General features: G+C 52.8%; 1 protein-coding gene across 2 annotated transcripts; it reads left to right on the top strand.

The window, feature by feature from the left end:
- Positions 1–2,691: 2,691 nt before the first annotated feature.
- Positions 2,692–21,556, top strand: MYCBPAP (MYCBP associated protein). 2 transcript variants are annotated; one of them, XM_067021938.1, is made up of 19 exons: positions 2,692–2,828; positions 8,222–8,349; positions 8,952–9,111; positions 9,253–9,356; positions 10,150–10,336; positions 10,588–10,703; positions 11,232–11,382; positions 12,275–12,390; positions 12,476–12,591; positions 13,062–13,173; positions 14,085–14,274; positions 14,730–14,917; positions 15,720–15,866; positions 16,709–17,125; positions 17,539–17,660; positions 18,408–18,523; positions 18,997–19,145; positions 19,326–19,496; positions 21,378–21,556. In XM_067021938.1, exons 5-19 carry the CDS (start codon positions 10,183–10,185, stop codon positions 21,477–21,479), a joined length of 2,367 nt encoding a protein of 788 aa, XP_066878039.1. In that variant the 5' UTR covers positions 2,692–2,828; positions 8,222–8,349; positions 8,952–9,111; positions 9,253–9,356; positions 10,150–10,182; the 3' UTR covers positions 21,480–21,556. The 2 variants fall into 2 exon arrangements, with proteins under 2 accessions (XP_066878039.1, XP_066878038.1); XM_067021937.1 differs by having other exon boundaries at positions 2,725–3,057.
- Positions 21,557–25,420: the final 3,864 nt, after the last annotated feature.

Below are 25,420 nucleotides of genomic sequence, written 5' to 3'. Positions count from 1 at the left end.
CCTTATTCACATCTGAGAAGTCTTTTTTGCCTTGTAAGGTAACAAATTCACAGCTTCTGGCGATAAGGATGTGGACATCTTTGGGGAACCATTCTGCTTGCTGCACTGTCTAAGAAATTATCTAGTGGGTTTGAGGGTACTGGGCCTCAACTAGAATCCCTTTCATCTGTACAGTTTTAAGAGTACTTATACACTTTTTTTTTCTCACATTGATCCTGGGAAGTCAGTGAAGGCAGTGTTGAGCCCCTTCTGCAAGGGAGTAGATGAGACTCAGAGGGGGAGGCATAGGGCCTGGGTTGCACAGCTTGAAAGAAACTCGGGCCCAGGGCTTTTAATTCGGCCTCCTCCCACCTCATCCTCCAGCAGCCCCAGTTCTAGGCCATGGGCCACTAGAACAGTGTCCTCACTGGTGGGAAAGGGGAGGCACCTGCCCAAGGTCACTCAGGGGCTGGTGGCAGAGCCCTGCCAGGTTGTGTACCTGCCTGACCACGCCCCTCTCCTGCTCCCTTCTTCCCTTGTCCTTTAACCTACACTCTACCCTCCCTGAACAGCCCCCAGGCCTCTCTCCCACTCCCAGCCAGGCTACCCACAAGCTGTGTAACTTCCCAAAGTTCCAAGACCTTCCGGAAGCTGAGTGCATGGATAAGAGTTTCAGGAGTGTTTGTCTTGTTCGCTAGAGTGGACCCTAAGCTCCCAAGAACAAGAGGAGATGTTTGCTTTCCTCCATATCTCAGAGTTCCAGTGGCAGCCATGAATGTGAACTGGTCCTATCTCCCGTCAAGAAAGGGCTTGCTGTTCTCCTGCAAGGAGAGCAGTTAGCCGACAACCTCTGAATGAACATTCTTTTCCCAGATGTCCACACTGGGTTGGCTAAGACTGTCAGATCTGCAACACAGTCTGAGGCTCTCCCAGCCTGGTCCTGCTTCCTCCCCCCACCCTCCTCACAATAAACCTCTTGCACTCCTATCTCCATCTGTGTCTGCTTCCTGGAGGGCCCAGATGACACAGTCCCCAGCCTGGAGTATCATAAACGTTCAGTAAATGTTCATGAAGTGAAGTGAACTGGGGACTCCCTGGAAGGTGGAAGGAGGTTGGTGCCTAGGCCACTGAGAGCAGGAGAGGAGGGGCTGGTCATGGAGGATGGGTCAATCTTAAGAGGAGGGAAGGTCTAGAGGGGCATGGAGAAGGGGCTATGCCCCTGGGAGAGGCCCAGTAATGGAGAACACATAGGGAGCCCAGGGAGTGAACAGCCCTACTGGCATCCTCCCTAGCTCCTCCTCTGTCTGGGGTATACTGCAGCAAAGCTCAGAAATGTCCCAGGAGACAGGGTCCAAAGAACCCTGGCCTTGGACTTGGGAGAACCAGGTTCAAATTGTGCTTCTGGTTAGTCGACTGACTCTATATCCTCTTCCTTGGTGGAGCTCAGTTTTTCCATCTGTAAAATGGGTACACAGAACATCTCCCCAACCCTGTCATGATTTTGAGAATTGATTGAGATGTCCCTACAGTTTATGGAGGCTACTGTGTTGGGTAGTTTAAATGCATACTCTCAGTTAACCCTTACAGTGGCCCTGTGTGGGAGGCATTATGACCTCCATTTTACTTGAGAAAACTGTAGCTCAGAGAGATCAAGGGACTGGCCCAAGAACACACAGCTAGGAAACAGGGAAAGCTGACATTGGAATCCAGTTCTGTCCCGCTCTAGAGCCCCTTCATTATTCCACACACAGTTTCTGAGCCACTGCTATGTGCTAAACTTTGAGTTGGGATGGGGACAAAGGACAAGCCAGCCCTGCTCTCACAGCGTTGATACTCTCTCAGAGAGCTTGACAGCAGGCAAACTCTCAAACAGACATAATAATTCCAGAATGCGTTAGGACTGGGAAAAAAATATACTGGGTGCATTTATAAAGTTGAGATAACAGAGAAGGCTACTTTATTTGTTTTAAGATTTTTAAATACTTATTTTATTATTATTAATTTTGGGCTGCATTGGGTCTTCGTTGCCAGGCGTGGGCTTTCTCTAATTGCAGCGAGTGGGGGCTACTCTTCGTTGCGGTGCGCGGGCTTCTCATTGCAGTGGCTTCCCTTACTGCAGAGCACAGGCTCTTAAGCGCGTGGGCTTCACTAGCTGTGGCACATGGGCTCAGTAGTTATGGCTCACGGGCTTAGTTGCTCCGCGGCATGTGGGATCTTTCGGAACCAGGGCTCCAACTCGTGTGCCCTGCATTGTCAGGCGGATTCTTAACCACTGCACCACCAGGGAAGCCCAAGAAGGTTACTTTAAATTGGGGGTCAAGGGCGGCATCTCCAAGGACTGAAACACACAGCGTGAGAAGGCCCCAAGTCCCCAAGTCGGGGTAAAAGCTTGGCTCGTCTGGGAACTGGTGGGCGGGGCAGGTCACCCGGCCCGTGTAGGGGACAAGCAGGGGCCACCGGGCAAGTGAAGTCCAGGGGGGGAATCAGGGGTTTTCCGCACCGCGTGAAAGGCTCGATCCCGTGGTGGCTGTGCGGAGGGGCCGAGGGACAGCAGGAGCCGGGCTGCAGGCCGTGGTGGGCGTCGGGGGCAGCGGGAAACGGCCGAGAGGGTCGCGGAGCCCCTAGTTGCTTCCTCCGTTTCTCTCCCCCGCCCCTCCCTCGCCTGGCTCCGCCCCACCCGCCTGGCTACTGCCTCGTCGGCGCCCGCCGGCGCCTCCTGTGACGTCACCATCCGGGTCTGGGGTGTTCTCAGGGTCAGGGTCAGCGCCTGAAGAGCCGCCTGCGGCTGGCGCGTGGGCGCGGCAAGATGAAGAAGGTGGTTTCCTAGCAGTCTCCGCCCAAGTTGTTCGGTGGGTGCGCGCCCCCGCTCGAGGCGCTGGTTGCTATGGACGCCCGGGCGGCTTCTGTTGGGCGGGCGCGCGCAGGGTCGCAGTAGCTGCCTCACAGCCCGGTTTTTCCGGGTCCCGGCGGGGCAGGGCCACGCTCACAGCCCGGGCGGCACCATGAAGTCTCTAAAGAAGGAGTCCCGCCTTAGAATACCTACGAACAGAATCTTGGAGTCCCCAGAGAGCGTGAAAGGTTGGCGCTGGCTGCCTTGGGAGCTCAGGAAAGCCAGACAGGGGCAGGGGTTCTTGGGATTCACGACACGGGGCCTGGAGGATGGGGGTGACACCAGGATGGAGGTAAAGATCACGCGGGAATGGGGTACGGGACAAGGCGTGCCCTATACCTGTGTGTGGGCACTGTGCTGGGCAACAACGCTATCGGTGGTAACTGTGGGACCCCAGACCTCAGGAAACGGAGGAGGAGAAACCGATCAAGTATAAAGGCTGTGATATAGGAGCCCATAGGTATTAAGGGGGATCAGAGCACCTGACCCAAGCCTTGGATGGTGGAGTTAGGGGGGATAGTTTTCTGAAGAAGATGACATTTATGGCTAGTCAAAAAAAAAAAAAAAGAAAAAAGCGATTTGCTTTTCCAAGTCTAGGGAGCAGCGTCAGCTGAGGCATGGAACTGTGACATTGATGGCCAGGGCAGAGGTGGTGAGTGTGGAGAAGGGGGAAAAGAGCCAGAGGGGACTGCACAGGTGATCAGGGACCAGACCACAAACTGGCTTTACATGCTAGGTCAGAAGGTCGGCATGCCGACTGCAACAGAAAGTTGCAGGCCTTGGGGAGACCCAGCCTCAGATTGTGGTGCGAGCTCAGTGTGAGGAGGGGGCAGGCCTGGAGACAGGAGGGTTCCCTGGGAGGCCTGGGAAGAATGCCTTTATTTAATGCTTCTTCATAGTATAAAAGTCCAATGTAGGCTACATTGAGATGCTCTTTCATGATATAAGTTAAGAAAAGTTAAGAAAGAAAGAGAGAAAAATAGCTGGTTTTCCTTCCCAAGGGCAGTCAAGGGCTTTCCTAGGTACTGCCTCCTGCTTACCTAGTTTCTGGGGAGCTGATCAGATTTGAACTTTCTGCTGTAAACAAATCAAGGAAAGATTTTTTTCATTACATATTTATTTTTAATAAGAGGAAATTTAGTTTGTTAAATAGCCCTTGAACCTACTGTATAGTACTGGGAACTATACTCAGTATTTTGTAATAAACTATAAGGCAAAAGAATCTGAAAAAATAAATTATATATATATGTGTGTATAACTGAATCACTGTGTTGTACACCTGAAATTAACACAACATTGTAAATCAACTATACTTCAGTAAAAAGTTTTTAAAAATTAAAAAAAATAAAATCAGAAACAATAATTTAAAAATAAATAAATAAATAGCCCTTCATTTAAGAACATGTATTAAGGTGAGGAAAGAAAGAAGCATGCAAGGTACCTTTTTCCTCCTAAATATCTTGGGGGAAGCTTCTAATGTAGTAGGCAATACTTCCTCCCCCCCACCCAATATAATAAAGTTAATCAACAACTGTAATCTTTCACTGTGTTTCTCCAAAAACTCTGAATTATAGCAAAAAGGCAAGCAAATATTGTGACTTTAAACCTGTTTAGGGACCTGAGCCCTTTGACTCCTAGGTTTCTCCCTGCTGTTGTGCTGAGAAACTGGGAAGACTCCCAGCAGTACCAGATCCCTCTCCACCATCAGTTAAAGCTCAGCCCAGGTAGGGACAGCCCCTCCCTTGGTTCCCCCAGTGCACCTGTGAGGTCAGAATTTCCTGAAGACCTTAATCAACACTAATAAAGAATAACATTGAGATGAAACAAGAAGCAGAAAAAATAGAGTCCAGCTTTCTTCTCTCTCCATAGCTCCCCCCTCCCCCTCTGACAACCCTGTCCCTCCCACCGTACCTGAGCCCCTTGCTTCCAGCTGCCTGGGCTAGCTCCAGCAGAGGTGTCATCTGACTGCCCCATGCAAGGGGGCTGGTCTCTGACCCCCTCACGGCTGTCAGGACAAGGGCGAAGTGCCAGCTGTGTGGTTCACCAGGAACCCCACTCAGCTTGGGTTTCCAGACCAAAGAACCGGAAATAGCTGGCCCTGTACAAGTTCAGTAGTGAGACATACTTTGACCTGTGGAAACCTCCCACAGGCCCTGAAATGACCCCCACAGGATCATCCTTCCTTCCTGGCCTCCCCAACTTGTCTCTGCCCCTCCTGTCCACCTGGCTTACCCTCGTAGGATGAGTCACTCTGAAATGCTGCTTTCATCAACTCTCCTGAACCAAACCTCCTCCTTGCCGACGAGGAAGATCAGATGTTTCAGACTTTGTTGACAAAGCCATGAGGACCTGGTTTTCCTCTCATCCCCAATATCACCCCCACCTCCTCTGCAGGCCTTCTGTGTCACCATGCCTCAATATGCCATGCTCAGCCCCACCTCCACCTTTGCTCTGATGTGATCTTACCTGGAACACCTCTGTTTGCTATTCTGCCTATGCGAGGCCTTCTGGTCCTTCAAGGTCTAACTTACCTGGTGAAGCTGCCTCTGACCCCTGCAGCTGCTCTTCTGAACCTTTCCTTAGAGCCCTACCTTTCTGATATACATCCGTCTGTTCCTTCTTTGATGCGTAACCGAAGCTATTGTCTGTGCCACTGATTTAGGCTCTTAGGTTATGATTAGTGTCTGTTAGTGTCTGCTGCATCTTTCAGTTCCTCAAGAGAAGGAGCCATATCTTAACCTTTTATACCATTTTCTCTGTAACTTATAGTACATAGAAGGTACTTGGTAAATATTCACATTCTCTAGGGTGAATTGAAGTTTAAAATGTATATATCCTTTTTGTGAATGTTAACTAGAACACACCATTCCCTGACTATACAGTAGCAGAGCATGTATTGTACTACATTGAAGATAACCATCTTAGAAAAACCTTAGACCAGAGTTGCACTGACTATTTCAGAAGTCTTCAGCAATGTTGAAGGTTTATAAATTTACACATGGTAATTAGCGTAATTACACCCATCAGTAAAAAGCATGTATCTGGAGATGTTTAATCCCTTGAGAAGATGTAGAACCAGCCAGGGTGATGGACAGAGGAAACAAATCTCCTGGAGAATATAAATAATACCAAATTACCTATAAAAGGGAACCTTCAACTAGTACCAATTCTTTCTTGGGCTACCACCAACTTTGGTGACTGTGTAGAAGGGAGAGGGGAAGTAGAGATCAAAACCTAAGTCTGCATCTCCACACATGGCGAGGATGGGACCAGAACTCGCTGTCAAGCCATTTAGCCCCATGTGTGTTTGTGTGCACAGGGCCATGTGGCTTGACTGGTAGATGCTCCTGAGTTTCCGCTGACCCCATTGCTGAGGAGGTGGACTCTGGCCGATAGCAAAATTTAGAGTTATGTTTATTTTATTTTATTTTTAAAATTTATTTATTTATTTATTTATGGCTGCATTGGGTCTTTGTTGCTGCACGCGGGCTTTCTCTAGTTGCGGCTAGCGGGGGCTACTCTTGGTTGTGGTGCGTGGGCTTCTCATTGCAGTGGCTTCTCTTGTTGCGGAGCACGGGGTCTAGGTGTGTGGGGTACAGTAGTTGTGGCTCGTGGGCTCTAGAGCGCAGCCTCAGTAGTTGTGGTGCACAGGCTTAGTTGCTTTGCTGCATGTAGGATCTTCCCGGACCAGGGCTTGAACCCATGTCCCTTGCATTGGCAGGCGGATTCTTAACCACTGCGCCACCAGGGAAGTCCCTAGAGTTATGTTTAGAATGATTCTGGCTTGGGGTTTTTTTTTTTGTCACTGAGTATGTGGGCATTTTCTAAAAAATAGTTTGATTTTGGTAACCAAAAACACCTGCATTGATGTTTTAATGATATTTCTTCTTAAAAAGTATAATACTGTGAGAAACAGTGGACAAAACCAAGTTGTGTTTTAAAGTCATTAAAGACAGTGCTTAGGTTTTCTCTTGATTATTTTGTGTAGGGCCTTATATCAAAGCTTTCTGAACCAGAGGGCGGCAGCAGACAGGAGGATACCCGCCAGAGGAACGGGATGCATTTGAAACTGTTAACCCACCTCTGTGGAAGGAAGGCAGGGAATTTGTCCTCCTTGGGAAGAAACTTGCTTCCGCCCCATGCGTCCTCTGTACCGTGCTCTGGCATGGCGCATGGAAGATACAGGCTCAGATGGCTCCACTTTCCTCCAGGCCCATAAGCTACTTCCGCCAACCACTTCACCACCGCAGTAGACTCCTAAATAATCTTGTGCTCAGTCTTGCACCCCCTAATCCGTTCTTTGCCATGTCATGGTCCACAGGCTAAAAACTGAAGTCCTTTACACGGCTCACTAAGCTCCTAGTGATATGGCTCCTACTTTTCTCTCCAGATGCTGCTTCCTACCTCCTACCTCGCTGCATTCCAGCTATTTAAAAACACATGCTTTGAGTTCCAGGCAGATGCTCCATTCTCTCTTGTCTCTAGGCCTCTTCATGCTATGCCCTTTGGAATTCCTGTTCTCCATTCTCTTTCCATTGTCTCTCTTCATCCTTCAGCTCTCAGTCTAATTACCTCCTTAGGAAGCCCTCCCTGACCACCCCACACACCAGACTGGGGTCCCCTGGATGCTCCCATAGTCACCCTACTTCATTCTGTTTGACAGTCTTGTCTCCCATGGGCATGTGCTCTTTGAAGCCTAAGACTTTGTCTTATATCCTCAAAACCTGGCACGGTGCCTGACATGTAGAAGATGCTTAAGCAGTATTTGTTAAATGAAGAATGCGAAGTAAATGGTCAGTGGTAAACGTTCTGCTTTCCCCAGAGCATCTGAATTTTCATCAGTGTCTTAGGAAACTCAATGCCTTCACCCAGAAGAATGGATCGGAGGGTAAGAAGGCATCTCATCCAGTTGTCCCAAAGCACTGTGCATCAGAGCCACCTAGGGAGTTTTAAAAGCACAGGAGCCAGGAAGCTGTATTTGTGAAACCTCCAGGAGATTCTGAGACAGACACCTGACTAATATTTGGGAAGCACTGATTTAGTCCAGCTTCCTCTTTTGTAAAAAGAGGACTGAGACCAAGAGAGGTTAAGTGACGTACCCAAGGTTGTCCAGCTTATAAGTAGCACAGCCTGGAATGGAACGTCTTCTGATCTCAGTTCCAGCTACAGAAGCCTCGGTCACTGTGGTGGCGGGGGGAACCTACAAGAGAGAACTCCTGTCACCCCAGCAAAGTGCTGCCCAGGCCACCTTGGCAGCCTCTGCTGTCCATCCAGGTGGCTAGCTTTGCATCCCCACCATGAACTCTAATATATATCTATTTTTAAGCGCTTGAACTTTCTGCTCCTCTTTAGAAAAGAAGCGGGCAAAGATACCTGAACAGCCCACACCACCCATTCAGGAAGAACCTGAACCTGTTAGCAATGTCCTACAAGGAGATGACATTCGTGCCTTAGCCATTAAGAAGGAAGACTTGAGGAAGGTAAGGATGAAGTCCAGGGATCCCTTCCTGCAGGAACTTCTCCTTGCCACCTGGGCTGTCTAGAACTTCAACCATGTCCATTGTCTGTCCACTGCCTCCCGACTCAGAGGGAGCGTCTAATTCCATGGAAAAATCCATCAAACATAAATCTGTTCACTTTTGCATCTACAGGAATTTACCATGTTGTTTGTTTTAACATTTCTAAGATTCATATAGAACCACAGGGAAGAGAGAATGAAGTAATTTGCTTCCCATAGAGGCAAGTGCTGCCATCCCCATTTCACATAAGGGAAGATGAGTTGAAGAAGCAAAGTTACAGATGTGGATAGAACCCCCTGCTTTCCCTGGGAGAGTCAGCCACTTCTCACTTGAACTATCTGGAGGCATGAGATGTTTTTTTTTTTTTTTTTCCAGGATGTTACTAAGCCTCATAGCTCTTACACAGGCATTTCCTCGACAGAACATGTGGACAGATCTAGAGATCTAGAGAAACAGATTTGTCTGCCTTCAGGAATTCCACCAAGAATTAGGACAGAGGAGAAGGGTGGTGTTTTTCCTCCTCCTGATCTCATGTGGAATCTCCTCGTTTGATTTCTTTTTAGCAACATATTCCTCACCTTATTGAAACAGAAGATAAACCTGCAATTACCCAGAAACTTATCATCCGTAAACTCAAACCCAAGGATCATAGGAAGAAGATCTGCCACTTAGTAGCACATCCTGCTACTCCAGATGCAGCCACGAAGCCCCTGGACTACTCTGGTATGCCCAGCCTTGGCCCTGGCATCTGAATTCATGGGTCATCCTGGAGGGGATGCCAGGTCCTCATCAGAGAGTAGCCTCTTGAGTCGTTTATACCAGCTGGCTATAGCTTACCTTCCCCCCTCTTCTTTTTACCCCCAGGGCCAGGTGACATCCTCCATGGCAGTGACCAGATCCTGCCCCACCACATCTTGGGGAGTCTCCAGGACTTTAAGAGGATTGCAGTTGCTCGAGGGAACACCCAGGTTTGTTTGTACAGAGCTGCCTGGGGGGAGACAAGTCACTGATGTCATTGCGGTCTTACCACCTGGCAGAGTCCAGCAGGACTGCAGTTGCAGAGAGAGTCCAGGCTCTGGGCCCCAGAATCTGAGGTGATAAGTGACTCTTCCCCCCCAAATAATGAAGCCAACATAGGCTAGCTTCAGCTGAAGTCAGGAATTCGCTATAAGGAGACAGAAGTGCCTTGAGGACCCCAAAGGCGAGAGTGTGTCTGGCTCCCGTCAGACTGAGCCCACGCTCCCTCCTTGCCCTCTGCTCCTCTGTGCCCCGGCTTTACCTCCCCTTCTCGAAAGACTGGCCTGCTCTCCTCCTCAGTCCACGTGGTGGAGGAAGGTGGCTCCCCACAGCTCCCAGGGCCACATGGAGAGTCTGTCTGTCTTTCAGTTTCTTTAGTTCTCTGGTTCCAGGCAAAGAATCTCTTGATTGGTCAGGTGCTAAGAGGCCTGGGGTCCAATAAAAAATGGCTCAGTCGTGCAGCAGGTGAGGGTGTCAACACCAGCTGTGAGGAGGACAGACACATTAAAGGACGTTGACCACAATCTTAGAACGAGAGTTCCCATTCTAGGCGAGAGGGGACTGACAGCAGCGTCCAAGCCCCCCTTGTTCTGCGATTTGCTTTCTGTCACTTGCTACCTTGGGGTCCTGGAAAGGAGGGACTCAGCAGAGCGGGAGGACAGCAGGGATTTAGGCCTGGGGAAGCCTGCTCCGCCCCAGTTCAACGCCTTTTCCTGCCCTCCACACTCATGTTGCTCTTTTCAGCTGGCTGAGCTGATACACACCCCACCCTGTCTGATGACCCTCATCTCAGCTAAAGAAGAGCCGAAGCAGGAAGCCCCCAAAGGAGAGAAGGCACATCCTCCCTGGGCCCCACCTCTTCAGCACAACTTTCTGAAAAACTGGCAGCGCAACATAGCCCTTCGGAAGAAGCAGCAGGAAACCCTCAGTGGTGAGCGGAGTGGACAGGGCTCCTGCCTGGCCTCATATGGCATCAAGGCTCTGCTGCTGTGTTTTTTCTCTCCCTCCACCTCCAGAACCTGGATCCAGGCTGATCACGTTTGTGCTGAGTAATCCCAAGTGCTTCTCGCTCTTAGTGGGTCGTGAAATCAGCCCAGTGACTGGAGCTGACCAGTGCAGAGAGCTCGGGCTCCTGTTTGTTCTGATTTGGTGGCGGGACTGCATTCTTGGCTCTCTTGCTAGAACGGCTGAAGAAGCCAGTCGGCGAGCTGCTGATGCACACGGGCGAGACCTACAGAAAGATCCAGGAGGAACGGGAGCTCCTTGACCGAACACTGCCAGCACGGCCTGATGGGAAGGTAAGGACAGCATTCCCAGGTACCCTGTGGGAGGGGTCTGGACAGCTGGGGACAAAAAGAAATCTATCCAGTGCAAAGCATTGTTAAGCCCTCAAGGTCTTTACTAAATTCTATTATTGGCCCTATTACTGATCGTTCAGGGACTGGCCAGGTAAGTAATTCGGCCTGTGATGGTCGCTGTTACTCAGTTTGAGGACCACTCACTGGCACTAAGTTATTAGAATAGTCTTCGTCTTAGTGTTGTCTCCTAAAAGCTGAGGCTCCAGCTTTCAGTTGCCCCGGGGCGCCATGTTGTATTCCGGTATGTCAGTACCCGGAACAACCCGCCCTGGCTGGAGCCAGGTAAATGGACAACAGGGCAGCCTGAAAATAAGAAAGTGGGTGCTTCTCTCCTGCTCTCAAGGCAGGGCAGTGCGAACCCCCCAGAGGGAGCATCTGTAGTCTGTGGAGCTCTTGTCTTCCCAGGCTCCCCACCAGCCTCTCTCCAGGGTGCTCAGGTGATCTGACTCATCTGTCCTCCATCACCAGGGCTGTGAATTGACCAGTGGGTTCTGGAGTCAACCGGAATACTTGGGAGATGAAATGACGGGTCTGGTAATGACGAAGACAAAAACTCAGCGTGGCCTCGTGGAACCAGTCACTCACATCAGGAAGCCCCGCTCCATCCAGGTGGAGATGGGTGAGGAGTGGGCTGTAAAGGTGACTGGCTAGAGGTGAAAGATCAGGGCTCTGGTGTGGAGGTTCAGTCCTCTCTTCAGTAAGACCGCGGTAGCAGCGGTGGAAGGAGCAGGCAGAAGCCTGGACTCTCGGGCGGTGCTGTCCTTGCTGCAGCTGAGCCACCGTGGCTGCTGAGCACCTGGAATGTGGCCCGTCTGAACTGAGATGGGCTGTAAGTGTAAGCATTGCACTGGGTTTCGAAGATCAGTTCGAAAAAATAGATTTTATTAATAATTTTTGTATTGATTACGTGTTGAAATAAGATTTTTAATATATTGGGTTAAACTGTATTATTAAAATCAATTCCATCTTTTTTTAAGACTCTTCTTAAACGTGGCATCCGGAAAATTTTAAATTACATATCCATGGCTTGCATTTGTGGTTTGCCTCATATTTCTAATGGGCAGCACTGCTTTAAAGGCTGCCAGACTGTCTGGGTTCAGATCCCAGCTGTATTGAGTTTGTGAACACCAGTGAGTTATTTAACCTCTCTGGTCCTCAGTTTCCCTATCTGTAAAACACTCATGGGGTTGTGAAAGGGTTAAATGAGACATGGTGTGTATTAAGAGGTTCTGGCCCATTGTTAAACACTCAATAAAAGGTAGCTGCTATTGTTACTTTTATTATAACCCAAAGATTTGATGGTTTGGAAGCTAATTTTGCAGGAGTCCTGTGCAGGGCTGCTGAGGAAGTAGGTGTGGGACCAGGAGGAGGGGAGCCCAGCTCACAGGGAAGCTGTGTTTTCAGCTCTTTCAGAAACGGTGCTGGAATGGGCACTCTCAGAGCCCTTGAAAGTGGTTGGGGAAGGGGGCGTGGCAGCAGCCTGTGCTGAGGGTCCTTGGACCCTGCTCTAGGATTGCCAGCCCAGAAGGATGCTTGGTACCGCTACACCTGGGATCGGAGTCTGTTTCTGATCTACCGACGCAAGGAACTACAGAGCGTCATGGCAGAGCTGGATTTTAGCCAGCAGGTTGGTAGTCTGTGCCTAGTCTGAAGGCCCCCAGGGCGGTGCCTGTCTTCAGTCAGCTAACCTTTCCTTTCTCTGTCTCTTTGAGGATATTGATGGCCTGGAGGTGGTGGGCAAAGGGCGGCCTTTCTCCACTGTTACGGTGGAAGAATATTCAGTGTTTGAAAGGAGCCAGGAAAGCTCCTCTGAAGACACAGTGCACTTGTGAGTTGGGCCTGGGCCCTAGGGAGAGCGGTTGGAGAGTGTGGCTTCCCCAGCACCTTCAAGTATTGTAGGGCAAGCTTCCCTCCCTGAAATCAGGGTGCCTCCATCCCAGCCTCTCGCCAGTGGCTGTCACCCCTCCTCTAGCCCATTCGAAGGAACACCTGTGCTCACTTTACTATTGCCATCTGTTCTCTTCCAGCAACCAGCTCCTAGTGGAGATTTCCTAGACATTCCTTTGCTCATAAATGGGGCCCCTCCAGACTCTCCCAGTGCTGAGCGGCTCTGCGTGAAGAGTCTCTTTATGTCCAAGAACCTCCCGCTACTGGAACGGAGCAGGATGGAGCCGATGATGCTCCACTGGAGGGCAGAGCCGGGCACATCTCCAGATGTTCTGGCAACCATTTCCGTGGGCTCCATGTGGTAAGACTGTGGCAGACTCAGGGAAAATAAGTCATTGCTTTTTCTTACAGAGACTTATTGGCCAATTACCCTGATGAGGTCCCTATGCCTATTCTTGGCCCTTCTCTGCTGTTCTGTGGGAAGCCAGCTTGCTGGATCCGAGGCAGTAACCCAGAGGACAAGGTAAAACTGCCTTCACCCTCACCCACCTGCTGGAAGGGCCTCCCTTGTGGGGCAGTCCCAGGGTGACTGTGGCAGTTACAAGGAGCCTGCACAGTCTCCCATTTGAGTTTTTATCTGGTCATGCTTTCAGTATATGTCTGAAAATGGTAACAGCAACGCTAACTTGAGCCAGAATAGAGTCACAAGGCTGAAAAGAGAGTGTCACAAGCCACCCAGTTTGTACCTAGTCCCAAACATGTAAATAAGCAAACCTTCTCAAACAGGTATGGCTTTAAGAAGGTTCTAAAATATTCTTCAGATGCTAAGGAACAGAAATGTTTTTAAAAATCTGTTTTATCTCCTCTCTTTACTGCTGATGGCAGGGACAGCCACTTTTGGGGTATGATACCTATCTGTTTTTTTTTGTTGTTGTTGTTGTTTTAAAATATTTATTTATTTATTTATTTTTGGCTGCATTGGGTTTTCGTTGCTGCACACGGGCTTTCTCTAGTTGCGGCGAGCAGGGACTACTCTTTCATGCGGTGCGCGGGCTTCTCATTGTGTTGGCTTCTCTTTGTTGCAGAGCACAGGCTCTAGGCGTGTGGGCTTCAGCAGCTGTGGCACGCGGGCTCAGTAGTTGTAGCTCGCAGGCTCTAGAGGGCAGGCTCAGTAGTTGTGGCGCACGGTCTTAGTTGCTCCGTGGCATGTGGGATCTTCCCGGACCAGGGCTCGAACCCGTGTCCCCTGCATTGGCAGGCGGATTCTTAACCACTGCGCCACCAGGGAAGTCCCCTACCTATCTGTTTGAGGGTGGCCAGGCCCAGGAGACTTCCAGTGCCAAACCCGGAAAAGTCCCAGCAAACCAGGCTGAGTTGGTCACCCTAGGCCAGGACCTCCCACAGAGACATCTCTCATGCCTCTACTCTCCCCAGAGGCATGTTGGAATTGCTGTCCGCTTGACCTTTGAAACTCTAGAAGGGGAGAAAGCATCTTCAGAACTGACCGTGGTCAATAATGGCACAGTGGCCATTTGGTATGACTGGCGGCGGAGGTCCCAGCTGGACTCTTTCCAAGACCTGAAGAGGAATAGGATGCAGCGGTTTTACTTCAACAATCGGGAAGGTACCTGGGAGAAGCTGCCCCACTCACCCCTCCTGCAGCCGAAGTCTAGCTAATGCCCAGCTCCTGCAAGTGTGAGCCCCTCTTCCCGCCTGTCCCTCCCATCCTGTGCAGTGTGTTGTCTCCTAACTGTTGCTGTCAGCTGGGGGAACGGTGGAACGCTTGAGAACACAGGGGAGCGAGCCACCTGTGGGAAGCGGAACACGGGCGCTAGCAGAAGCATTCTAGATGCTCAGTTACCCATATGCACAGGCCTGAGGCTGGGACGACCACCTGTCCCTCTTGCCCGGGACATTCCCGGTTTTAGCAATCAAAGTCCCACATCCCAAGAAAGCCCTCAGTCCTACACAAGCTGGGACAGTTGGTCACCCTAACCAGGGCTTAGTTAACTTTATACACGCAGGCTTGGGGCTCAGTGGCTCCTACTTGGTGAAAACCTCTTTGTCTGTCCCTCTCAGGTGTGATTCTGCCTGGAGAAACTAGAAACTTTACCTTCTTCTTTAAGTCTTTGAATGCTGGGATCTTCAGGGAGTGTTGGGAGTTTGGAACCCACCCCACCCTATTAGGAGGCGCTCTCCTGCAGGTCAATCTCCATGCAGTCTCCCTGACCCAGGACATTTTTAGGGATGAGAGGAAGTTATTGGAGGTAAGGGACCTGGGATCTTGGCCCCTGTAGACACTAGGTAGGTTAACCTAGTGTTCTTTCTGGCATTGCCTGCAGGGCTCTTGTTTCTCCCAGCCCAAGAGGTGAACTTTTCAAAAACACACTCTTGCTCAAAACACACTCCTCGAGGCTTTGTGATATAAAAGATGGGTGGGCAGGCCAGAGAAGGGGCAGCTCTGAGCTTCGCCATGCTCGGCCCTACTGCATTAGAAAGAGATGAGACTGGGCCTTAAGATGCAGACCGCATGGAAGTACTCATCTGAGTACAAACACCACGAATGACCCTCTGCACTGGTACTGTATCTGTTCACTGTCGTCTGGTACTATCCAGGTGAATTGCATTTAACTGGCATGACTTCAAAACCAGGCAAAACCAGAGAGAACAATTTAACTAGCGGGGCCGGCACCCTGGAGAGAGCATGAGGTGGGAACTGGGGATCCGCCGGCCCCAGTCCATCTCATAGCTTGGCCGTCTGGTGCTGTGCTTTGTGGGATTCTGGAGAAGGCTGTGCTTTTTTATTCATCGTGGCCCCCAGACACAAGCCAGCTACTTTAGCTGGGGCTCAACCCTTGGTGAACAAAGGTGATTTTGACAAATGTAATGTCTGCTTTACTTGCTGACCATAGGACCAGCCTTTCTCACAAGATGCCCCTCTACTATTTCTGTGACACGGACCATGTGGCCAAGCCACGTTCTCAACAGGGCCCAAACCGTGTGGCCCCAAGGATGTAACATGCGTTTTGGAGGCCTGAGCTGCTGCTTATGCCACCTTCCCTTCCTCAGAACAAGCTGGCTTCCCACGAAGCAGTCACCATCGTGGAGAGCATGCTACAGGAGCTGCTGAGGGGGATCCTGACCCCGGAGCGTGCACAGTCACCTGTGGACGCCTATCTCACCGAGGAGGACTTGTTCCACCATAGAAATCCTCGGGTACAGGCCCAGCGCTGGCCCCGCCCCTTGTGCGTGCCCTGGGAGAAAGCAATAGCAAAACCTTTGATGTGCCAGGACCTGTTCTTAGCATCTCCCATGAGTAACTCAGTTTCTCCACAGCAGTCCTGTGAGATGGGTACTTTTTTTTTTTTTTTTAAAGACACCAATTGTACTTCAACATTTGTTACTTTTTTAAAAAATTTTATTTATTTATTTATTTATTGATGGCTGTCTTGGGTCTTCGTTTCTGTGCGAGGGCTTTCTCTAGCTGTGGCAAGCGGGGGCCGCTCTTTATCACGGTGCGCGGGCCTCTCGCTATCGCAGCCTCTTTTGTTGCGGAGCACAGGCTCCAGATGCGCAGGCTCAGTAGTTGTGGCTCACGGGCCTAGTTGCTCCGCGGCATGTGGGATCTTCTCAGACCAGGGCTCAAACCCGTGTTCCCTGCATTAGCAGGCAGATTCTCAACCACTGCGCCACCAGGGAAGCCCAATGGGTACTATTTATATCCTCATTTTATATGGGAGAAACTGAGGTCCAGGGAGCTTAAGTAATTTGCCCAAGATAACTTAGCTAGTGTAAGTGGATGCTTGGTGATAACAGAGCTTCAAAAACGTCTTAATTCAAACTCAATCTTCCTTGGAAGCCCAAATGTGTAAAAAGCTTTAAGTTGGAGATGCTTATGTTGAAAGGGAAGTGGGGAGCCCCTCTGGGCCCAGCAGCTCCTGCCAGCCTCCTCCATCGGCGCTCTCGAGGGGACGGGAAGCTGGAGCAGGCTGGCTCGGGCTCTGGGTCCCCCATGTTGCAGCCTCCCCATCACATGTCTTCCCTTGTCTCTGCTGCAGCTGCATTACCAGCACCAAGTGGTGCAAAACCTGCACAGACTGTGGTGCCAGTACACCATCCTGCCCCCCAAGGCTGAGGAGGCCAGGCCGGGCAAGGAGGAGCACCTCAGTCCCAGGGCCCAGGCTGCTGCGGCCCCGTCAGCCTATTGGGAGGAGGCCTCGATGAAGGTCAAGTCTTCTGTGCACCTTAAGAGCCCAGCGTTGGACCCCCAACTGCCCCGGCAGGAGAGTGAGGCCCTCAGGGATTCCCGAAATCCTGTTGGGTCCCAGAAGACTGGTCTGGGTTCTCAGCAGAAGAGCATCATGGAGGAGATCCTGGTGGAGGGGAGCCCAGACCTGGAGAGTGTCCGGAGCTCCCGGGAGCTAGAAGGCCTTCCCCCACCAGAGTGGAACCTCTGCCTGGAGGACTTCAGAAAGGTGCCTCCCCAGCCCTGCGGGGGTTGGTAGAGAAGGGCGCAGGCATAGCCAGGTGCCAGTGCTTCTGGCCTGAGCTGCCCCAGTTTAGGGGCAGCCTTCTAAGGGCCTTAAACAACCTTCTAAGGGCCCGGAGAAAGCAATCTCTTGGTCATCTCTCTTTATCTCGGGTGCCTAGGCCACTGTGGTGCAGGAGGGGCTCCTTCTCTGATCCTGGCAAACCTTGGAACGGGGTTCATGGGTGCAGATTTCTGAGGGAGGGCCCAGGTTCCCACAGAAGGCACCCAGACAGACTCTCCATGGCTGCATCCCCTCCTGGCCACCTGCCCTTACCACACCACACCTGTTAGTAGAGGACACAGGAGCCCCTGGTGTCCTGGGCAGAACGGTTGCCCATGGTACCTCTGACCGGCCAGGTAGTGATGGCACTCCCTGAGGAGAACCAGAGAGAAGATGCCCTAATCTGGCTCAACAAAGCGGCCCTGGAGCTGTGCCAGGAACCGCGGCCGTCGCAGTCCGACTTCCTGTACCAGATGTGGTAGGTACCGCCCCCAGGAGAGCTGCTCCCATCCCTTCCCCTTTGCGGCGTGTGGCCAGGGGTTCTGGGCAGGCAGTCCCAGGACTCGAGGGGGCTGAGCTCTCTGGGAGGTCAGGTTGCTGGAAGATGCTGCACACGCTCCGTGGTCTGGCAGCTGCTGCAGCAGCCCCTACAGCTGCTCTCCCTATGCCAGCTGCCCTCTGGGGAGGAGTCACAGAAGAGTAAGCACCTCGACCTTTTCCCCCTTCTTTCCTTGTTCCTTCTCAATGAGCAGAGGAGTGCTGATTGAGAGCAGAGGGCAGTGAGAAGCGGACCTGTTCCATGAAAAGCCTCACTTGGGTGCCAATCTCCCACCGCCTGTTTGCCACTTGCTTGGATAGGCTTGGGGGGTCTTTTGCAAGGCCCTCAGAACACACCCCCAGGAGCCTTGTCCTGGAAATCTTTTGCAAGTCTAGCCCCTCCAGGGGGACCGGCTCCAGTTCTAGCCATGGTTTCGAGACGGAGCTAGTTCAGGACTGATCTAACCTTATCCTTGGGCCACTTTTTCTTGGCTACCACCCGAGGGAAGCCAGATCCCCATCCCAGCACTTGCATGGGTGCCAGGGAGGCTGCTGGCTGGACAGAGGCACGGTGCTTCGGTGGCAGTCCCTGGCACCACCAGTGTCTTGAAAGGGAAGGACCAAGCCTCTACAGGTTCAAGGGCGAATGAGGGACGATGGCTTTTCTCCAATATATCTTGCTCTCCAGTTTGCAGCTGTGGCGAGATGTGATTGACAGCCTGGTAAGCCATTCCCTGTGGCTGAGGGCTCTGCTGGACCTGCCTGAGAAGGAGACCATCTACTTGCACGTGCCAGAAGAGCAAGGTCAGACACTGCGCAGCCATCCCCCCGCGTGGTCTCTCCCATCGCTCTGCCCGGGCAGCAGTGGCACCTCAGTCCTTTGTACGCTTCTGGTGGAACCTCTGTTAGGTTGGTCCATGGGGTAGGCCTCTTGCTATCTTTTTATCTGCTGCCAGAATTGGGGACCTAGAAACACCCTTAACAATCACCGTAGCTCAGTCCCCACGTTTTACAGGTGGAGTCCCAGAAAGGCAAGGTGACTTGCCATCCCGTACGTGGGGAAGTGGTGGCGCCGGGACTAGCGCCTGGGCCTCTCACCCCTGCCCTACGGTCCTGTTCCGCAAGGTCGCGCACCTGAACCAGGGCCTTGCTCCCCGTCTGTGGGGATTCTCTCAAACAGCTAGAGCACCGCTGGCCCAGGGCCCATTGCTCTCCCAGTTCCTGCCTGTGGGGGCAGCCAGGCCACAGGCCGTTTGTCTTCCGGTCACCTCCCTCAGATCGAAAGTCACCTGCTGTCACAGAAGTGAAGGTGACTTCCGGGAGAGTGGGGAAGGAGGACCGGAAAGGGCCATCTCAAGAAAAGAAGCAGTTGGGAATCAAAGACAAAGATGAGAAAAAAGGAGCCAAGCTGCCACCGGGGAAAGAGGCAGGTGGCACGTCGTCTGGGCCTGGGGGCGTGGGCTGGGGAAGGGACAGGAGGGGCTGCGGAAGGTGGGCAGTCACTCCAGCGAGATGCCCCTGCTCCCCGCTAAGCTGCTCTTGAGAAAGTCCTGGACCTCCCCCAGGAGCTACTGAAGGCTGGCCTTGTCTCTGTCTCTCCACGCAGGACCGTTTAAACAGCAAGAAGCACAAAGCAAAGGATGACAAGAAATCAATGAAATCTACAAGTCGGGACAGGCTTTCCTCTGAAGACCCTGCCCCTGACAGCATCATCCCGTCTCAGGAACCCATAGATCCCCTGGTCATGGAGAAATACACCCAGAGGCTGCATACTGAGGTGAGCGCAAGAGCCCGGCACTCAGCCTTCCCCTCACTCACACCTGCCCTGCATACCTTCCTCCACTCCCTGGCTCCCTCATTCACTCTGTTTCTCCCACAAACAATTAAGTGCCTACTGCACTGTGATGGAAGCAGAGCTGCCTTTGTGAAGGGCATCCTACTGTTCAAGACAGACCCCATGAATAAGGAGCACCTCTGGTATGCTGGCTGATGGGCACTATGGGAAAAGGAGAGAGACCAGGGCTGGGGGATGGGGAGGCCCCGGGCGGGGGTAGGTGGGCCTCACTGGAAGGTGACGTGAAACAAAGACTTGAAGGGCAGGGAAGTGTGGCCATGTTGACATCTAGGAAGAGTGCTGTGGCAGAAGAGGGAGTGAGCCAGGAGGACAGAAGGGCAGAGAGTCCGCCAAGTGGGAGCGGGTCACGTGGGGCTTTGTAGGCCATTGTGAGGACACAGTGTTTTGACTTGAGGAGTGATGTGGTCCGACTCATGCTTTAGAAGATCACTCTGGCTGCCACCCGGAAACAGATTCTAGCGGGGGGACAGAGCAGAAGCCTCTTCCTTTCTGCCGTGCTCACTTCTCTGTGTTAGGTGCGTCTTGGCAGATGTGTTCCTTGCGTGAGCACCACCTAGAGTGAATTTCCAGCAAGTGTAAGGGTTTTGAAACGCTGGAGAGACTTTATGTGTTCTTAAGCAGTAGGTCTTTAGGGATTCACCCATGTGTCATGTTCTGTTGTTCTCTGTTGTTGGTGGTGGTTTTGGAGGGGAGATCCACAAAGCCATGTTTGATATATCAAGGAGTCTAACGGCAATGCTTTGCCTTCCTCCGGTGTGGACAGCTGGGTAGCCGAGATTGTATTGTGCGTTGCGTGAACACTCAGATCACATTTAATCAGAAGCTCCATTTGCTGTTGGTGACATCACTGAGATTTGTGGATTTCCATGGGGTCTAGAAAGTAATCATAGGGCTCTGAGGACCGGTGGGGTAGTCTCTTGCTTGGCTTTTTGAAATTCAGAATCAACTTGCTGAGGCTTGTGTGGTCCAGCCTCCACCACAGGGTAGAGTCTTGGAGACATTTCAGTACGTGGATCTGTGATCTTACTGGAAGGAAAGTTGGTCTCCAGGAGGCCAGGGTAGAATTGGGTCACCCCAAGGGACTAAATGGGCACTGCTCCTTGGGCCTCCCTGGAATTGCCCCTTTAATCACTCTTGGCTCTAATGTCCCCATATGTCCAAGGGGCAGTGCAGGATTACCGCCCCAGTCTGGTTCAAAAAGTAAAACTGGGACTTCCCTGGTGGCACAGTGGTTAAGAATCCACCGGCTAATGCAGGGGACATGGGTTTGATCCCTGGTCTGGGAAGATCCCACATGCCGCGAAGCAACTAAGCCCGTGTGCCACAACTACTGAGCCTGCACTCTGGAGCCCGTGAGCCACAACTACTGAGCCCATGTGCCACGACTACTGAAGCCCACGTGCTCTAGGACCTGTGTGCTGCAGCTTCTGAGCCCGTGTGCTGCACCTACTGAAGCCTGTGCACCTAGAGCCCGTGCTCTGCAACAAGAGAAGCCACCGCAATGAGAAGCCCATGCACTGCAACGAAGAGTAGCCCCAGCTCGCTGCAGCTAGGGAAAGCCCATGTGCAGCAACGAAGACCCAAAGCAGCAAAAAAACAAACAAACAAACAAAAAACTATTTGCAAAAACAAAAGTCCTACAGAAAATTTAGTTTTATCTACACAACTTTAGTTGTCTCCCCTCTCCAGCTGTCCCTCTTGTGTAGGTGTGTCCATCCATCTCGCAGCATGGGGGATGCTCCCTTGTGCACGTGCTTTCCAGAGAGTGAACCTTTGCCTGTGATGTTCATCCCATTCTTCCAGGTCTATGGGCTGCTGGATGCCCTGGTGACTGACTTGCTGGTCCTGGCTGATGAGCTCAGCCCCAAAGAGAATGTCAAGGAGCCTTTGCGTCTCTGCACCTGACTTGGGTGCCTGAGCTGCCTTCTGCGAAACTGCTTAACAAACAAATCAATAAAGAACCTTTAGGTTCCTACCACTTCCTTTATGCCTCCATGTCTTGAATGTCAGATCTTGATGAAGTCAGCTCCTGGTCCTCCCATATCCCACCTGCCCTTGGATTCCCCTCCTCCCCATTCCTGGAGCCATCCAATAGGAGGAGAGAGAAACACAGCTGGGGAGGTGATGTGTGGGATGAGGAGTGGAAAAGCAAATTGGTAGCAGGACAAGGAATGAATCAGGTGACAGGACAGAGAGCATCACCCCTCGTAGCCCCTGCCTCTGGCCTTTGTTGACCCACACTTTTGGGGGCATCTTCCTGGAGCCAGGTCTTTCCAAAGTGTCATCACCAAGAATGACAAAGTGTGTGACTAGGGGGAGAACTAGACACTATGGGACCTGGGTCCCTAAGGTACTCACACTTCCACTGGGTCCAAGGGCCTTGTCCCAGTCCCTGAGGATCATATGCTACCACACCCTTAAACCCTAAAGGCCAGATCCCTTTGTCGTCAGCCAGAGATTATTCTGGATTCTAGCCTGCTTATCCCCCTCCCCATGCCAAGCCACCTGGCCTCTTTGAGCCATTTTTTCTACCTTAAAAACAGCCTCTGGACTTTCTGCTCCCTCCCTTGCTCAGAGAATTATGAAGTGGATGAGAGATGACTCTTGCAAAGAAACATGCTGTCAGCTCAGACTCGGTACCATAAATTCTTCTCTGTCAGTAATAATCATTCTGGGCCAGGCTTCCTGTGCAGAGTGGGCCCCAGGCTCCCAGAATTTGAAGAACAACTGTGCTAATGGTGGGCTTATTGGCCTTAAATGCTGATGCAGCAGAAGGGAGAGGGGGAGACCTGAAGAGTGGCTACAGTCTCCTACCCACTTGGTTTTGCATTGGGTGCTTCTGATAAGGACCCCATGGGCCTCAAGCATCCTCCAGTTGAGACATGGGAGGAGGTTTGGAGAGAGCAGGGCACTCCGATCGGATCTGATCCCACGTCAGAGACGCAGAGAGGGCGCTGTGCCTGAAGTCCTCATGCCCCCTTCAGGGTTGCCGAGGGGACCAGATGGAAACCCACACAAGGCAGTTCTCCACCAAAGGGCCAACCCCAGGGAATGGTGGTCTTGGCCCAGAGGAGGAATATAGGGGAGGGTTGGGTGTTGGAGCCTCCCCTCCCCACCCTTCATTTCCCCCGAGGAGGCAGAGGAAGGGTTAACTCACCGCAGAATGGGAGTGGGTCACCAGCACTGGCTCCAGATCTGCACCTCCTGGGGACAGCCAGCAGGCAGGCGTCCCACCTCTGAAGGTGCCGCCTGCCTGGCCAGCAGGAAGGGGTTAACATGCCCTGCACTTCCTCCTGTGTCCTGTTACTGCTGAGGCAGACCTGCCTGGCCAGCTGAGCAACTTTCCTCTTTAGTGCTGCCTGGCGTCCAGAAGACAAGCAGGCAGGAGGCAGAGCAGCCGCCCATTCTGGGGACCCTGAGCCGCCCTTCCGAGGGGTCTGTGCCTCCTGGGAGAGGGTTGGTCTCCAGGACGAGGGTCCGTGGTGGATGGCTCTGGGGATACTCCCGAGGCTGTGCCATCCCCCTGCTGCGCAGGTTGGAGGGTCACTGCAGAGGCTGCTTGTGGTCCCGGGGCTGGGGCCAAGGGAGCCTGCACCGGAGGTAAGCTCCCGTCATCAGCGGTGTTGCCTGGCATTAAAAGGCTTGGGGCTTAGTCTCCCTTCCAGGTCCCCGGGAGAAGGGCGAGGAGGGCAGGGTCACAGAGGAACCTGGAGGCATCTTGCGTGCCGCCCCTTCCTCCCTAGAGCCCCCCAAAAGGGGGCCTCCTAGGGCTCGCTCCCCATCCTGGGACTAGCATCTCTGGTGGCATTCCGCACAGACTCCTGCCCACTCCTCCTCAGCCTCTGTTGCACCTCTCGCCTCAGGACAGCCCCCACCCAACTCCAGTGCCCCCAAGAGACATCTACCTTTGGGCTGACTTAAGCGTAGAGCTAGGGCTCACTCCTCTTGTAGGGCACAGCCAACTCCCCCACTGCCCAAGCTGGACCTGATGGGGGGAAGGGCCTGGCACTAGAGCCACCTTAGCAGAGGATGGGAAGGGGTGCGGGCCCATGGGGGCACACACAGTCTCTGGGTAAACGCATGCACGTGACTCAACATATCTGGGTTCCTCCCAACTCCCTGAATCCCCACTCTGGGAATGCCATCTGCTGCCTTAGTCCTGACAGATCTGCCAGTGCTGTGGGCCCTGAGAAGAGCAGGCTCCTGTCCCTTGTAAAGTTCTTCTTGGTACCCCATACATAGGAGAGAGCTGAAGCTCTTGTCCCCGTGGCCTGCCCCGCCCCCTGCTGGCCCTTCTCCCATCCCCCAGCCCGTACCCTCCTGCCTCCCGCCTCCCCCACCATCTCCCCATCTCTGAATTGGCCTCTCGGCCTGGCCTTCTCAGTGTCCTTCCCTCCACCTGACAGGGTCTGGCTCAAGGTCACTGCGGTAATTCCATACCCGGCTGCCCGGCTGCCGCCGCTGCCACTGCCGCCTTATCGGCTGCTGGGTTTCTGTTTCACTCCCTTTTATTTCTGGGCATATTGTGTTCGATAAAACCCTTTGCTTGTAACACCGCTGGCAGCTCTCCCGGCCACCCCCTCCCGCGTTCCTTCCTCTCCTTCTCCCTCCCCTCGGTGCTCTCTTGGCCTTACCCTGCCCTCTCTTCCTCCCTACCTGGTCCCCTTACTCTTCAGTGGGGGCGGGGCCTCCCGGTGTCTCTGACCCCTCCCTTCCCTCAGCTCAGTCAGAGGCTTGTGGAGAAGCCTCCTCCATTCCCACCTTCTAGCAGAAAGTTCAGGCAGAGCCTCAGGGCCCACACTGAGGGCCCCCTTCCACTATGCCAGGCAGGTCAGGAGGGCCACGGTGGCCCTGGTAGGGCTCCTGGTGGAGTCAGGATGCCTGACTAGTTCTGCTGGTTTCAGTGGCCAGTCCTGGGAGGGGCTTGCACTCGGTGGGCTGTAGGGCACAATTGTTTCTCATCTTGACTCTTGCCACCCGCCAGCCCACAGGCTGGGGAGGTAAAGACAGGTCTGAGTCACTAGTGAGGGGGAGGGCAGGCGTTAAACAAGTGTTGGCTGTGGCATCCCACAGAAGGCCCGCCACTGCCAGGACAGAAAGGCAGCAGAGAGAAGGTAAGCCCGCTTTCAGCCAGCACTCTCCATCCTGTCTGTGCCCCCACAAGGTCCTACCCTCGGGGTCCAGGCTCTCCCAGGCACGCGCGGGCCCTGAGGAAAACTGCCAAGGCTTTGAACTGAGCCCAGGGTAGCAGGGCTGGCTGGAGGGAGAGTTGAGATGGGGGGCAGGGGTCGACGGGCTCCTTCTGACTCCTGCTGAGCCCAAGGGTAGAGCTGAGAGGCGCGGTCTCCATGGTTGGTGTTGGTGGGGGGTTTGGGTGGAGGCCAGGTCCAGCGTGTGTGTGTGTGTGTGTGTGTGTGTGTGTGTGTGTGTGTGTGTGTGTGTGTGTGTGTGGAGGCCAGGTCCAGCTAGTGTGTGTGTGTGTGTGCGCGCGCGCACGTGCATGTGTGTGTGCGTGGTGTGTGTGCGTGGTGTGTGTGTGTGTGTGTGTGTGTGTGTGTGTGTGTGTGTGTGTGTGTGTCCCACACCAGAGGAATGGTGGTGGCAGGGGGGATTTGGGTTTTGGTTTCTGGTAGGACCCTGGGAGAACTTTTCTCTGTCTTGGGCCTGGGTTTGCTTTTAGCGGATGGCCTGGTCCTGAGGCTGTGGGGAGGGCAGTGGGCTGGCCCTAATCTTCCCTCAGCTGGGAGATCAGAGGTCTATCACTTGCCCAGGGCCTTGGGGGTTTGGGGAGCCCAGGCTGGCCTTGCCCTCAGGGAGTTTTCATTCTGGCTGAGAAGGTGGGACTG

This window comes from Kogia breviceps, chromosome 19 (genome assembly GCF_026419965.1).
Source record: "Kogia breviceps isolate mKogBre1 chromosome 19, mKogBre1 haplotype 1, whole genome shotgun sequence".
NCBI classification, from domain to species: domain Eukaryota; kingdom Metazoa; phylum Chordata; class Mammalia; order Artiodactyla; family Physeteridae; genus Kogia; species Kogia breviceps.
The sequence above is the reverse complement of the archived record's forward strand: the minus strand, read 5'-3'. Positions and strand labels throughout refer to the sequence as shown.